Below are 15,467 nucleotides of genomic sequence, written 5' to 3' on the forward strand. Positions count from 1 at the left end.
TTGTTAGAATGACAGATGGTGCAAACTGTTTTAAAAGAGGGAGGATTGTAGCAGGAACACTGGTGTGAAATGTAATGAAATAAATGGTTTACATGGCAGCTGGCCCATAGGTCAGAGCCCCTTAGCAGAATTTTGCTTAGGGCCCCAGGGAGGCCAGGGCCGGCACTGCTTCAAAGCCACAGGCTACTGGAGCAAATGTATTCTCTTGTACTCTGTTTATTTAAACCTGTTTGATTGTTTGCTTATTTGCTAAAATTAACATCACTTCTTTTAGGAGTACGAGGGATCAGTTTGTTTCAAGAGGATAATCATTTATCAGATGTTTCATAAAGTAAATGTTACATAAGGCAACACACTGATATATATTGTATATTTTTTTTTATCAGAGTGTGATAGTTCAGATGTGAGCCTGTGTCTGTCATGCAGGAAACCTAATATCAACAGACAGGGAACCCTCCTTATCCTACAGGGAGATATCTGAGCCTAGGAGGTTTATGCAGCCAGCTCTGCTGTATCTATTTATATCAATATGCCTTCATGGCACTTTAGACAAGCCTGAGATAAACACAGTATAGTTCAAATGAAAACAACTGTACAAAACACATCAAATGTACCCATCACTATCACCGAGCCAAAATGTATAACTTAAAGATAATTTCAGGGACAGACCACAAAGGGTTTTTGCTTGATTTGATTCCCTTTGCACACTGGCAGTAGTCAAATCATTGCTTCTGGTGGCATAATTGACCTGCACAGGGTAAGGTAATTGACTTTGCCTCTGAGGACAGGGTGTTTTGTTGCTGAGCCAGCACTGTGGGGTGTGAAGGAAAATGGGAATATAGTGGAGGAAGTGGTGTGTGTATGTGAATAAGGTGGGGGTTGGGGTGGGTGATTTAAGGATATTATCATCATGGGGCATGCAGTGGCACTACAGGAATATAAATGATTATTGACAAATAATGTATTTTAAATGGCACCATGTATGTAGAAAAATCACCAGTTAAGTGAAGTTCAGGACCAACTGATTCTGGCTGCATGTATTTACTACATGGATTGGTCTAAATATCAATCCTGAATACATAACTGTACGGACATCCTGATAGCAGCATCCCTGTGTGGGGCAGGAAGAGCTAAATCTCATTCTTTTAGGGAGTAAAAGTCAGCCTGCCAGCAGCACACTCACATCACCACCAAACCGCGGTACCCAGCTGCCTCCCGCATTTCATCATTACGCATATTCCCAGTCAGTGATGCATCGAGATCGTCGAGAATTTCTTGCGTCATCATTAAAAAAAAACAACCAACAACCCATATATGGATCATCCCTCTATTTCGCTAATAGAGGGAGGTCTTTATTCGTTGGTTAAGCTTTAACCTGCAGTAACCTTAAACATTTGTTGCCATGCTGAGTTATATCTCTACCTTTATCGTGGTCACAGCCTGTTCTGTTTTATGAATGGAAAGACAAATGTAGGCTATAGATAACGCGGTGGGAAACAGACCATAACTGAGCAGCTCGGCTACACTGAGAGCTCCAGGCAAACATGAATAAAGAGTTACGCAATAAAACTGCGCTACACTACAACTGCTTCTCCCCAAATCTTCTTGTTTATCTTGTACACTATAAGGACTGCGTATGGAAGTGGGGTAGAATACATCGTTAAAAGCGCGCATGTATCCTGGCTGGGCGACGTAGTATGAATATTAAATTACTGTGACAGAGCTGCAGTCTCAACTATGATTGCTTGTTTACCCGAAAGGGAGGACTGGAAGGACTCCCTCTACAGTTACGTTAAAATATGGTCGATGAGTTGTGAAAAACATCACAGAGAATAAGAACAGGCAATGAGAATAAACAGTAAGAATACATCATTTTTTAAAGTAATCATTTATTCTTGGCTCTCGCACTGCGTAATAGATCCGTTTTTATTCCCTACAATCCACCACAACTACTTAAATGACGCAAATGTGGGCTTTATGGTTTATGAACAAATCCAAGTATATATAGATTGATAAAAAAAATCTTCAGCCAAATGTTGGATCACAGGACCACAGCTGCTAAAAATAAAGTTACAATCCTGACCAACTGCGCGCAAATGAGTCGGAAGAGGGCAGAGTAATAGTAGGAGGGCTTTTTCCTTCTCTCTCTCTCTCCTTTGAACAGGGCCATCCATCTCACTCCAGCATTCATCCAGTTTCCACCAATAAGCCCAATGAGGTGAGTGCGCACCGCCCACTGTCGGTGTGTGTATTTTTTTTCTTCTCCTCTCCCTTCTTTTTTTTAAACCAGAGCTGGATGTGTGGATCGTCACATGTTGTTTCCCCTCCTCAGTCCGGACACCAGCAGACATGTGTTATTTATTGCTCAGCTGTGGGAGAAGACGAACGAACGCACAGCCGGCTCTGGAAATAGAGGATTAAAATAAAGCGCGTCGTTTCTTGTGCAACTCGAGGGAAGAGGAACTCATTGTGTCTGATAGTGAAGGACGCGAGAATGGCGAGTCCGCCAACCACGGGAGATCAGCCCTTATCACCGACGAACACGAACAACAATATCAAGAAATGTGGATATCTAAAGAAGCAGAAACACGGACACAAGCGCTTTTTCGTGCTGAAAGAGCCGAGCGAAGGTTTCCCTGCCCGGCTGGAGTACTACGAGAGCGAGAAGAAATGGAAAAACAAATCGGCTGCGAAGAGGGTTATTCCTCTGGACTGCTGCCTTAATATCAACAAGAGAGCGGACGCAAAACACAAATATCTTATTGCGCTTTATACTAAGGATGAGTATTTTGCCGTGGCGTCAGATAACGAGCAAGAACAGGAGAGCTGGTATCGGGTGCTTACGGATTTAATGGCAGAGGGGAAAGTATACGACGGCTCGGCGTCTAACTCTGCGTCCTCGCTGGTTGGCTTCGACGAGGCGAGCTACGGTGTAATAACGCCGGTTACCGCCGCCTACAAAGAGGTATGGCAAGTCAATTTGAAATCTAAAGGGCTTGGGCAGAGCAGAAATTTGACCGGGGTGTACCGGCTCTGTCTCTCCAGTCGGACTATCAGCTTTGTCAAGCTAAACACGGAGGTCGCCTCAGTCATCTTACAGTTGATGAATATCCGGAGGTGCGGCCACTCTGACAGCTTTTTCTTCATCGAGGTTGGTCGATCTGCAGCCACGGGACCCGGTGAGTTGTGGATGCAGGCTGATGACTCTGTGGTGGCGCAAAACATCCATGAAACTATCTTGGAGGCGATGAAAGCCATGAAGGAGCTGTCGGAATTTCGTCCTCGCAGCAAAAGTCAGTCATCTGGTACAAACCCCATCTCTGTGCCCACACGTCGGCACCTGAACAATCTTCCCCCCAGCCAGACCGGCCTTCCCCGGCGGTCACGTACTGACAGCATGGCTGCAACCTCTCCTGTGAGCAAATTTTCCTCCTGCCGAATACGCACGGCCAGCGAGGGCGATGGCACTATGACACGCCCTATGTCAGTGACTGGAAGCCCCCTCAGCCCAGGGGTCCACAGGACCCTCCTGAGCAGATCTCACACTATTACAACGCGCCCTTATCGGACATTTGAATCTTCATCCCTCCAGCACAGTAAGTCAATGTCTATGCCTCTGTCTCATTCCCCACCCATGGCTGCCCCTAGCCTAGTGAGCCTGTCCTCTTGCCCAGACAGCAGTGCTCCTCGCCCCTCCAGCTGCAGTGCCTCCTTCTCGGGCTCCCCCAGTGATGCAGGGTTTATATCATGTGAGGAATATGGCTCTAGCCCCGCTGATGCAAGGGACCTCAGGCTACCACTCACCTTTGGTAGCAACACCCCCGAGTCTCTCAAAGCTGACACTCCCCCCTCCCGGGATGGCAGTGAGCTTGATGGATACATGGTTATGGAGCGGCAGAATCAGAGTGGTTACCGGCGGTTATCAGAGCTGGACAAGGCTTATCGAAAGCGCACATACTCCCTCACTACCCCCCGCCAGCAGAGGGGTCCCCCACAAGTATCTTCAGCCTCTTTGGATGAGTATACTCTTATGAGGGCCACATACACCAGTGGAAGCCAGTCTTCTCGCAGGTGTCACGCTGCCTCCCCTAAAGGGATCTATCCCGAGGACTACAGGGATGTCCAGATTGGCTCTAGCAGTTTCAAAGGTGACAGTGGCTATATGCCTATGATGCCAGGTGTGTCACCTCAGACACCAGGGTCCAAGGGTGACCCCTACATGCCCATGAGCCCCATGTGTGTTTCTGCTCCAAAGCAGATTATCAACCCCCGTACACACTCCTCCTCAGCAGGGCTGGCCCCACGCACAGACTCTCCCGGGAGTGTTTCTCTGGAGGACAGTGGCTATATGCGCATGTGGTGTGGAACCAAGATGTCAGTGGAGAGCACTGATGGAAAGCTCACTAATGGAGAGTACCTGAACATGTCTCCTGTCGATCCTCTGGTGTCACTCACACCCCCAGACTACATCCTTAATTCTCCAGGAGGAGATCCCCACCCCCAGCAACATCACAGACAGCCTTATTCATACAGCTCCCTGCCACGCTCACTTAAAAGTCAGTTGCAGCGCAACGGGTCCACAGACACAGACCAGTATGTGGTGATGAGTTTACAGAGACAACGGATAGAAGAGGAGTCCAACTATTGTCCTATCTCTCCGGGAGACTCTGTGGCCATCAGCTCCCCAGGCACACCAGGCATCCTTTCCTATGCTCCGTCTCTTCTCAGACTGGCTCGGGTAGATGGAGGTCTGGTACACCGAAATAGGGCGTGTCGGCCCACCCGCCTGGCTCTGGAATCCCTCAGAACCCTACCATGTATGAGTGAACACCCACTTCCCTCAGAGCCACGCAGCCCAGGAGAGTATATCAACATAGACTTCAGTAGTAGTAACCACAACCCTCTGGCATCCACAGTGTCAGAGAGCTCTGAGTCCTCTGTGAGTTCATCGTGTGCAGAGAAGGGATCCCTGCCACTATCAGACTATGTTAATGTTGATGTCAGCTCCCCGGGTCACCTCAGCTCACACCAGGCTGCAAGTTCTCCCCCGGCAGAAGTCTCGACTTGTCCGAGTCTGCTGAATGCCCTGGACATACAGGGAGATGAGGAGGGAAAAGAGGGAAAAAGCATAGAGGGACAGACAGAAGTGAGGGGGATGGTAGAGGAATATCCTCTCCAACAGCAGGTGAGCTTGGTGTGTCCGCCTGCTCCAGTCAAGGATGACTACACTGAAATGACTTTCAGTCCTCATGCCCCTCTACCTGCTCTCTGCACCACCGATGCTGCTCCCCTCCCCACCAGCCCCACTGCCTGTGTCCAGAGACTAAGCCTTGACAGCAGCATTGTGGATGGGGTTCCTCATGTGCCGGTGGACTCTTTTCTTCTGGGGGGTCCGTCATTGTCCGTCACGCTCGTGGACCCACACAGAGGGGCCAAAGTGATCCGGGCAGACCCTCAGGGACGCCGGCGTCACAGTTCTGAGACCTTCTCCTCCACCACCACTGTCACACCCGTGTGCCCATCCTTTGCCCATGACACCAAACGACACAGCTCTGCCTCTGTGGAGAACGTATCCCGCACTGTATGCAGCTCTGAGGGACCTGACGAGGACTATGGCAGCAACAGCCTCATGTGCAGGGAGACGTCAGCTGGTTATCAGAATGGTCTCAACTATATTGCCTTAAACTTGATGGAGGGAAACCTAGGAGGATGCCGGTTAGGTGGCTGTGACGGACTCCTGAGATTCAAGACAGCCTGTGGCTGCAAGGGTGGCATGAATGGTTTCAACACTAGCCCCTATGCCAGCATGGGATTCAAGGAGACTGCTACTGCTGTGAAAGGTGAGAGTTTTCATACATGTCACAAGCACTCATTCATTCAGTAGAATGTCATTCATGAAGGGAGTGGTGTCCGAACTTGAGTAGGATCTGTCTTATTGCTACTCAGTACTCTGTAGAGATAGGCTGCTCGTAGCTAAGCAGGACTTCTGAGCTCATTTTCATTGCAAAGTTAAGAATAATGAGGATTTTTCAGGGAACATGCTGAAAACAAACAGCCTCATTTGTGTGTCTGCAGCCGAGTGTGTGTGTGTGTGTGTGTGTGTGTGTGTTTGTCTGTGTGTGTGTGTGTGTGTGTGTGTGTGTGTGTGTGTGTGTGTGTGTGTGTGTGTGTGTGTGACATTGTGACTGTGGATTCAACCCACTAACTGTTAGTTAAAAGCTGGTACACAGTTTTCTGGATAGCTGTATTAGGAATTTTTCATTAGCTGGAATATTGTATTATTTAGGCATGTTTTTTATGTCACTGCTTATCATATAAGAGACCAAGTCACAATCTGACTGATCACGTATGTAGGAAATTAACAAACTACAATGTAAAGTAGTGAAATGAGGGGAAACAGAGCTTCATGTTAACAGTGGCCACATACTGACGAACACTACATGTTACAGTTTTCTGTCTGTAAAGGCAGGCTACAGGAGCAGAGGGAGGTAAAGCTGTTAGGATCATTGCTGTAAGGTGTAGACTGTGATGTTTATATAGGATTAGTCACCTACTCGTCACACCCATGACACATCAACAAATCTCAAGGCTGTGCGATGCGGAGCTGTTTGCTCGGTCTTTGATCTACTTTTAAACTGTGTAGAGACATGTGAGCAGCCGTACCGGAAACCCAGTGTGTGTCCTTCCAAATAAAAGCTCATAATGAGAAAGCACAAGTGTAATGTAAAAAAAAGAAGAAATAATCTATATTCTCTTGAGGATGCTGCCTTAGTTGCACCCCTTGGCTATAAATAACCTCAAACAATCATCTGGCTTTTATAGATTCTGTTTGCTACTAAGTTGATTTTGCAACCATCATATTTTGGAACAGTTTTACTTTGAAAAGTGTTGTTATATCTTATCCTGGCTGTCTTGAAGCTGCTGTTGTGTGTTTGTGAGAATGATCTGCTTCGGTCTACCCTTAGTGACGCAGTTTTATACCACGTCAGTATTTCAGAAAACATCCAATGTGATCCATTGACGCATGCATCACTGCACATGATGAATGGCTTAGAACAGGAAAAAATACGTGTTGGTTGTAATGCAGCTTTTTATGGCACTGGCATGTTTGTGAATAAGCTATGAAATCCTCGTGACTAGTTGTCTTTTCTGGGAAAGAACAGCTGCGATCAAAATATTACCTTTCGCCTCATTTGTGTGGCGTTGCCTCAGCGGCTTTTTCATACATCTCTAAATGGCAGGGATTATTTACAGGGATAGATAGATGCCTAACAGGGGCATGTCAGAAGTTGCCGTTGCTTGAAAAGAAAACATGCTGTCGGGATCATTGTGACTCAGGAGTCAGTGTTACTGATGGTGAAATACAAGAGTTTAATTGCTGTTTGTGGTTTCACAACCAAGTTGTCTCTCTTTGTCTCTGTCTCTGCTGGCTCTCATGCTGCGAGCACAGCCAGCGTGGGGTTTGGTGCAAGTCATCGGGTTCCCCAGAAAAACAAGTGAGTCAGTTGTTTATCAATTGTCAGGTACTGGGTTTCAGGGCTGGAATGCGGGCAGTGTGCAAAGGTTGCTGAGAGAGGTGAATGCTCACTTGTTTTCCTAACCTGGTGGGATGGACTCAGAGGGGGATGGGATTTTTTTTTTTTCACTGTGAGCAACTTCACAAATATGCTTATGAACTGGCTTTACACAGGAGGTATTCACATGTGTTTTGTATGAACACATATGACTTTGAAGGTGCACTCTTACATATATGTGCTCCCCCCACACCTATTGTAAACCTTCTGCTTATTGCCCCATCACCAAAGTTTGAATTTTGAAGCTCAGTGGAGATGTCTGTCCAAGGGTAAAACAAGCAGGGGAGGAGGTGGCAGAACGATAGTGAAAGATGGAGGACTTTTGTTTTTCATCTGCAACAAAATAGACAATTGAGCTGTTGGCTGAAGGGGAAGGAGGGAGGGAGGGAGTGAGGGGGAGGAAGGAAAGAAAAGAAAAGAAACACAGAGAAAGAGACAGAGATCAGTGCTGTTCCTGTAAGAAATGACTTTAGCCACTATATCCTGGTTATGTAAGATCTTCCTGATGAACAAAAAGGGAGGGATTGAAATATGTCTGTACATGACAGCAAACTACTCATGTCTGATCAGGGATGTGATCAGTGCATTGATACTGAAAAGACAACACCCCTTCTGTTGTTGTGTGAGACAAGGCAAGGGCACATGTTTTTACTACAAGACTACAGGCTTTACCACATTCTCCTGTTATCACTGAGGGAACCATAGTTTGCATTCCCTTCAGTGCATCAATTTGAAACAGGTTGATTAAGGATTCAAATCATCTGTCCTCATTTGGCATCTGAAGTTGTCACCATGTGAAAACTCAACACACACTTCTGTTTCTCTGTAAATAGAGTTTCTCACGTGGCTCGGTGAGGAATGCTTTAGTCTTTTAGTTGATAGGTTACACTGTTGTTGTTTTGGTTTCTGCCTGGCATGACGTGCAGGGAGAGGGAAAGAGGGGTGTGGGGGGGGGCCGACAATGTCAGTTTCTTGACCTTTGAACTAGCGCTGTGTGGTAGAGAGGGAGGAGGGATATTGCTATCAGGGCATTTCCAGGAAACCACACACGCACCCACACACACACACACCTCAGTAGCTGTGTTGGGAAAGAAACAGGGAGCTGTGAGTACTACTTTTCCAACTTAAACAATAAACAAAAAAAACAAACTTGTTTTCATTTTACATCTCCTTCCATAGAACATCTCCACTACCACTGCTACTGTCATCTTCCTGTCATCATGTTTCCCCTCCTTTCCTCTCATCTTGTGCTTCTCTCTCTTCTAAACAACACCCTTGCATGGGTGCAGACAGGGGAGAAGACTGACTCACACTCTCCATGCCTTTCATTTGTGTGCCCCAGACTTGTGTGCCCCCCCCCCTCGCCCCCCCCAGCACCCAAACACACACACACACACACAATTCCACGTTGTCTGTGTGCCTTCCTGTCCCATGTGCGTACATATATACAGCCATCAGCAGATGGTGGAGTGGTGGAGGGGGTTGGGGGAGTTGAGGGGTTCAGGGGTTTTTGCACCTGCCCCGCCAAGCAGTGCTCACTGGTTATCTGGCCCTTCAGAGGAGAGTGACAATACGCTAATGACTGGCCACCATCTGCCACAACAACAACAGGGTGAAGGTGGGGGTGTGGCGAAGCAGTTTTCAAGAAGCTGTACACCAACTCAGCCACTCCTCTGCATCCTCCTCCCCCCCGTTTCTCCTCCTCTCCTCTCCAGACATTGGTTTCTGTTTTTCTGAAATCATGTGATTCAAACCACCACCACCCCCATGCACACACACACACACACACCTTCTCCACACCAGTGTATTTGAGCACCGGTGTTTTTATTTTCTGTTGTTTTCTAACCTCAGTGGACTGTCTCTGATTGGCTTTTGACACCAGTGGCCATGAGGATTATCTAACGCTGCAGTAAACTATCAGCTAATCATATATGATTAGAGCCACTGACAACACTCTCACTCCTCTTGCTGATTGTGTTATCTCAACCTGCAAACCACAATAACCAACCAACTGCTTTGAAAGATTGATGTGAAATGTCTTTTGGTATGATGTGTTCATGAGCTGATGAGAAAGTCTGATATATGAGAATTAAGAGTTGCCTGCAAGAAGCAAGCAAATTCACATGTTCAATATTTTGTGATAGTGTAACACAGTGACTATTGTGCTTTTTTAAAATCCTGGAACATTTAACTACGCAAACAATGCCTCTACTTGATTATTTGATATTTGAAGGAGCATACTGTGTCCGTCCTCACCTGTCCTGTGCACCCCTCCCTCCCTCACAGACACAGACACACACACAGACACAGACACACACACACACACACACACACACACAGCTCCTGACTGTCTGATACATAACTGAGTAAAGTAGGGCGGGATGTTCCAGTGCTAGATAAAAACAAAGTCAACCTACTGTATCCTCAATTTAGCTTGCAGGTAAGAAGGATTACATTCACTTCAGGATTAGACATTGTTGAGTAGCTTGTTTTGTCTATAGGTAAAAGAAGAGCCAGAGCTCTCTCACACACACACACACACACACACACACACACACACACACACACACACACACAGGTTACGCTCAGTCAGTTTTTCTTTCATAAACTGTCCAGCTTATCATAAACTCTTTTCTATTTCTTTGCACCGCTGCCCTGTATTAGTGCTTCTCCAGAGAGGCCTTTAGGATTCGGTTTGTGTATATGAAGAAGGGAGTGCTGTATTGATTTCATCTGCATTTTTTTTAATGATAAAAGCTGTCTTGTTGAGCATGTTTGGTAGTTCGCAATAAAACATTTGGTAGATAATTGTGATGCTTTTGAAGCTTGTTTATTGGCTAATTAATCAATTAGCCAACTGACAAAAACTTCCCACATCGCCAGTTTTGTTGTTTAGAGAAGCTGTGTTTCCGGCTTGATGGGGGGGGGGGGGGAAGAGAAAGAAAGAAACAACCATTCATAATCTTCCTGTCTTGTTGCTATTCAGAAATACAGTTGGGACAGTTCTGTTAAAGGGCTCATTCAGTCCATTCTGCAACAACACAGAAGTACTCGAGCAGGCAAAGGCATTGGTAGATATGTTTACTCTGCTTCTGAAGCACTAGAGCACTATCCCTGAATGAAGCAGGGCTAAAATTAGCCTGTGAGAACTAAATAAATAATGAACAGAGCCTGTGTGTGTGTGTGTGTGTGTGTGTGTGTGTGGGGGGGGGGGGGGTTGGGACAGGGGGCACAGACATGGGTTGGTAGGAGTGGCTGAGGGATGTATGTGTGTGTGCTCCAAAAAGAGGAGGGGTAGAGGCCATTGAGTTCATTCCCCGCTGGACCTCTGTCCCCTTCTCTCAATAACAGTCCCCCTCCCCGAATCTCCCTACCCACCCACACTTTTCTCCGATCAGCATATGTTAAATAGCTGTGTGTGTGTGTGTGTGTGTTTGTGTGGAGTTGCTGGCATCAGAGCCCCAACACACTACATTATAACAATTACAATAATGATGACACTAATTTTCGGCGTGCATGTTTTATGTTATCATGTCCACACCTGTTTACTGATCTAAGCTGTCTGTGATTCAAGCCTCCTTCCCGTCATTCTCACCCAAGTGTCTGCCTCTACAGGCCAATGACTGGACCAGCCCTGAGAGAAACACACACACAGACACACTCACTCAGATTGTTATGGACCGTTAGTCCCATGACCTCACTGCATTCCCGTTCCTCTCTGTCAGGTTGATTCTGTTACTGTGGTTTTTCCACCACTTCCCTCCCCAGTGTTTCTATTTTCCTCTCTGTCTGACACCCCAAACAAAGAACAGACAGAGCCCAGCCAGCCAGGTGGCCTCAGGAGTGAAATCAGTTATTTAATTGAATTTTTGTCAAATGAACTCTGTTGTTCCACACGTTTGCATCTTAGACATACCTGATTCTCTGAGAGCATGCAACAGTCTGTCAATAAGGGTTGTGCCAAGTGTCTATATAGTTTTTGATCTGACATTATCCTCTGATTTTTATTTGATGAGTATCTGTAGGACAAACAGAGAGACAAAATAAATGTGTGTGTGTGTGTGTGTGTGTGTGTGTGTGTGTGTGTGTGTGTGTGTGTGTGTGTGTGTGTGAGTAGTTGAGCAGGGGATAACAGTTAGGAGTCTGAATGAAAGGTTTGTTTTAGAGAATGACGATCACATCCAGCTTTGTGAAAACGGCTCTTGTTCACGGTTGGGGAAGAGGGAGAGGAGACAGCGAACGAGGGAAGAAACACAGCCGTGTTTGTGTGTGTGTGTATGTGTGTGTCAGCCAAGACTTCCGCTCCCGTTTGATAGCTGCATGCAAATGAAACCTCACAAACAAGTACACAGGGGCAAGGGTCAGCACAGCTTTCCACTGGGAGAAAAGCGACACTCTGAAGACACTGGGTTTGTAGTGCTTGAGAATACACTGCTGTGATGTGTGTGTTCTATTTTGCCGTCAATAGAGACTTCCCTGTGTCAGCTGCACAGTGCTAAATGACATTCTGTTTTTCCCCTGCCGAGAAATCACCTGCCACTCCAGCATCCACCAACCAATACAAACACACACACACACACACACACACACACACACACATGCAAAGTCGGGCCCCTTGAAGAGCACTTATTCCTTACTTGGTATAGAGTGGGGGTATCTGTTTAACCTCTCCCTACCCTCTATTGCTCTGTCCCATGTAATAAATCACATATACTGTATGTGCACACACAAATTAAGTTCCTGAGGGGGGAATTGACTGAGAAATCTCACTCTGTTACATTTCACAGACATTACTTCATGTCTGTAAATCACGAAACAATAAAATTCATGTGTTTTTTCTTTTCTTTCAGAATGATGGCTGACGGGTCCTCCCACCCCCGCCCCCCTCCACGACTCTCCTTTTCCTGGGATTGTAGGATTTCACTGCAGCCACAGCGACAGCTGGACCATGCGCTGCAGCCGATGTCCTTTGACCTCCTTGTCGTCTTTGAGGGTCACAGGGACAGCCATCACCATGGCAACACGGACACTTAACCCTTGCCCCAAATCTTCCCTATGCTTTTCCTGGCACCAAAACATTCAGGCGCCATCGCTGCTGCTGTACTAGATTACTTAAAATATTCTTTAAAAATGGACTATTAACTCTAACTATAGGCAGGTAACTATTTATCTCTGTATGTAGGCCTGCAAAATGATTCTGCAGTATATTATGTTAATTATTATTGTTGTTCCATTCACACACTTTCAGCTGGTTTTCTTTTGGTGTCATCCAATAGTTGCCAGATACTCACCTTAAAACCTGTGAACCAAACCTGGAGAACACGTACGCACACACACATATACGCACACACATGCAAAAAGAAAAACCTGTCATGCATACAGAATACATATATTTATTTATTTATCATGTATGTATGCATTTGTTGAAATGTGCGTGTGTGTGTGTGAATTTGTATACATGCAAAAAGAGGTGGCATTTATGAACATATTTTAAAAAACATCAAAGTTAACATTTGCTTAAAAAAACCCTACCTCAGCAAAACCAGGTTGGTACCAATTCACACAGTTGAAATATATATAAAATATTTATTTTCAAAGGTGAATGTTTTTAAAAAAATCACCGATCCAAAGCCTTACTCTAACCATCAGCCCCCAGTCTGATGGACCTTTTTAGTTTTGACCTATAAACACGCAGTATATCAAAGATTTAACTGATCTAAGAGACTGAATGTTCATCAGAGCCGAATGAGAGACAACCTCTCTGAGATTAAGTTCCTTCTTTCCCCATGTTACATTTATGACAAGATAATGTTTTAAAGATCCAGAGTAATATATTTATTGATATGGCTGAGATGGAGCAGTACTGAGTCATACACAGAGGACCTTAGAGGAATGCATCATGAACCAGGTCCATCTAGACCTGACCACCAGATCTGTGGCCTGTCTGAGCACAAGTCTCAGCACCTTTATACACTTTACATTTGGACCATACTTATCCACTGTACCACCTGTAATATCCTGTACACCCACACAGCCTGCAGGAAGTTATGACCTGTCAGCACAAGGGGCAGGAACATGAATGTTTAAAGTAATTTATAAAGACTAACTGGACAGCCCAGAATCTTACATTTTCTTACCTGATGCCTCATTTGCAGAGTTCTGTCACACCAGAGGGGTTGGCTGGCAGGTGTGGGCATCGCTGAGCAATATGGCAAATGCAGGACACAGTCTGATTGGCTGTTTCATTGAGCCGCTCGATAGCTTGAATCCACCTGGCCTCCGCTGCCCCTTTGAGCTGAGAGAGAGCCAGACAGGACACGCCGGAGCTAATGCATGGTCTTGCACTTACAAACTTTCCAGATTGTAACACAAGACACGTTGAATGTAGTACATGCTGTGTTCTGAGGAACACACAACCCAACCAACACCACAACAACAGTGAAAAACGCAGAGGCACTGAGTGGAAACTATCACACAGACACGAGCCGAATATAAGAAACAAACTAGGGGAAGTATCTCTATTTATCTGAACTCACTGGTACTTTAACCTTTGCCTATATACTGTAAATACTGCAACGTTACAGAGAATTACAACTAAGCAAACAATGAGAAACTCTGAGAGATGTTAAGTTAAATAACTTAAATGCTGTTTGTACTGTACATAGTATGTGTTTGAGTGAACTTTCTGATACAACAAAAGCACTAATTAAGTTATATGCTAACCAGTATGGTTTGGCTTTGATTTTCTTTTATTCTTTTTTTTTTTAACTGTCTTGGGATAGTCTTGTGAAACAAATGCCACTATGAGGACATTTTCTAATGCTGTAATTCAGAAAAAAAGGTTTTAAGAGAAATCATTAATACTTGACATAATAAATTCTTGTTACCTAGGTACAACACAAATGGCATATATGCAATATTTACACTTTTGAAAATTAGTTTACAAAGACATACCAAATGTATAAATACTGTTAATAATGTTTGTTAAATCTTAAAATCAGATTTTTGCTGTTTGTACTTTTTTTTTCTTCAAATTTGAAATGGAAACTTTCTTCTGTTTGTTTTTGCTAATCGAGCCTATTGGTGTTTTGAGCAGTGTTTTGCATTTGGATAATGTTTCTATTCAGCATCTAAAGGTTACTATGGGGCCCTGGCTTATCTTGCTGTGTCTTTCATTGTAAATATTTCATATCTTGCATATTGTGATGCTACTAAGAGATGATAATTTAAACTTAGTTCATTGCTTTAGATTGTATTGATTCTTTATAGACACATGCAATAAATAATGACATTATTTAAGAGAAGATGTTTGCATTTTTTTCTGTTCTCCTCCTTCTCTCCTCCTCCCACACATCACAAACGAGAACTGGCTTTTCATCTCTCATTTGAATAGGCACTAACCGGAGCAGATGTTTCAATTCTGTTTCCTGGCTCTTTCATTAAGAAAACTCTCATTAGGAAAGATGGAAGGAAAGAGGATGTGTCTTGATTCTCTTTCATTTCCCACGTCACCTCCTTGTTTTCTGTTTGCCATTCTAAAGCTCTTTTCCCTATTGAGAAAGAGTGCATCAAGATTTGGGTGTAGGCCTAACCTAGTGTTGCCTCCAGCATTAGCATTGTTATTGTTTTTCTGAGCTTGTCTCTCAGTCCCCACCCCCAACAATAGTAATTAGACCAGCATGTTGAAACAGCCCCTGGAACTGGGAGGGAATAAATAACACTGTGATAGGATTATGATTTTGCACCCTTAGCCATATGCTGTCAGATTATTCATTCACACAGCCCTGCTAATTAAAATGGTAATTAATGCTGAGAAATAGGTCTAATTGTGCACTAGCGGTATATGTTTGGATGGGAGGAGGGGCTGGGCTTTTAGGTTTGTGTGCATGTGGG

At 44.9% G+C, this 15,467-nt stretch overlaps 1 protein-coding gene across 1 annotated transcript; it reads left to right on the forward strand.

Annotated features, from left to right (window-relative positions):
- The first annotated feature begins 2,309 nt into the window (after window positions 1-2,309).
- On the forward strand, window positions 2,310-14,856 carry irs2b (insulin receptor substrate 2b). The gene is made up of 2 exons (XM_062432095.1): window positions 2,310-5,840; window positions 12,425-14,856. The coding sequence occupies exons 1-2, from the start codon at window positions 2,495-2,497 to the stop codon at window positions 12,427-12,429; spliced, it is 3,351 nt and encodes a 1,116-aa protein (XP_062288079.1). The 5' UTR covers window positions 2,310-2,494; the 3' UTR covers window positions 12,430-14,856.
- Window positions 14,857-15,467: the final 611 nt, after the last annotated feature.

This window comes from Scomber scombrus, chromosome 13, assembly GCF_963691925.1.
Source record: "Scomber scombrus chromosome 13, fScoSco1.1, whole genome shotgun sequence".
Classification (NCBI taxonomy): domain Eukaryota; kingdom Metazoa; phylum Chordata; class Actinopteri; order Scombriformes; family Scombridae; genus Scomber; species Scomber scombrus.

What these genes read in the sequence shown, in the direction of transcription:
- irs2b (XM_062432095.1), top strand. Translation starts at nt 2,495, where the DNA reads ATGGCGAGTCCGCCAACCACGGGAGATCAGCCCTTATCACCGACGAAC.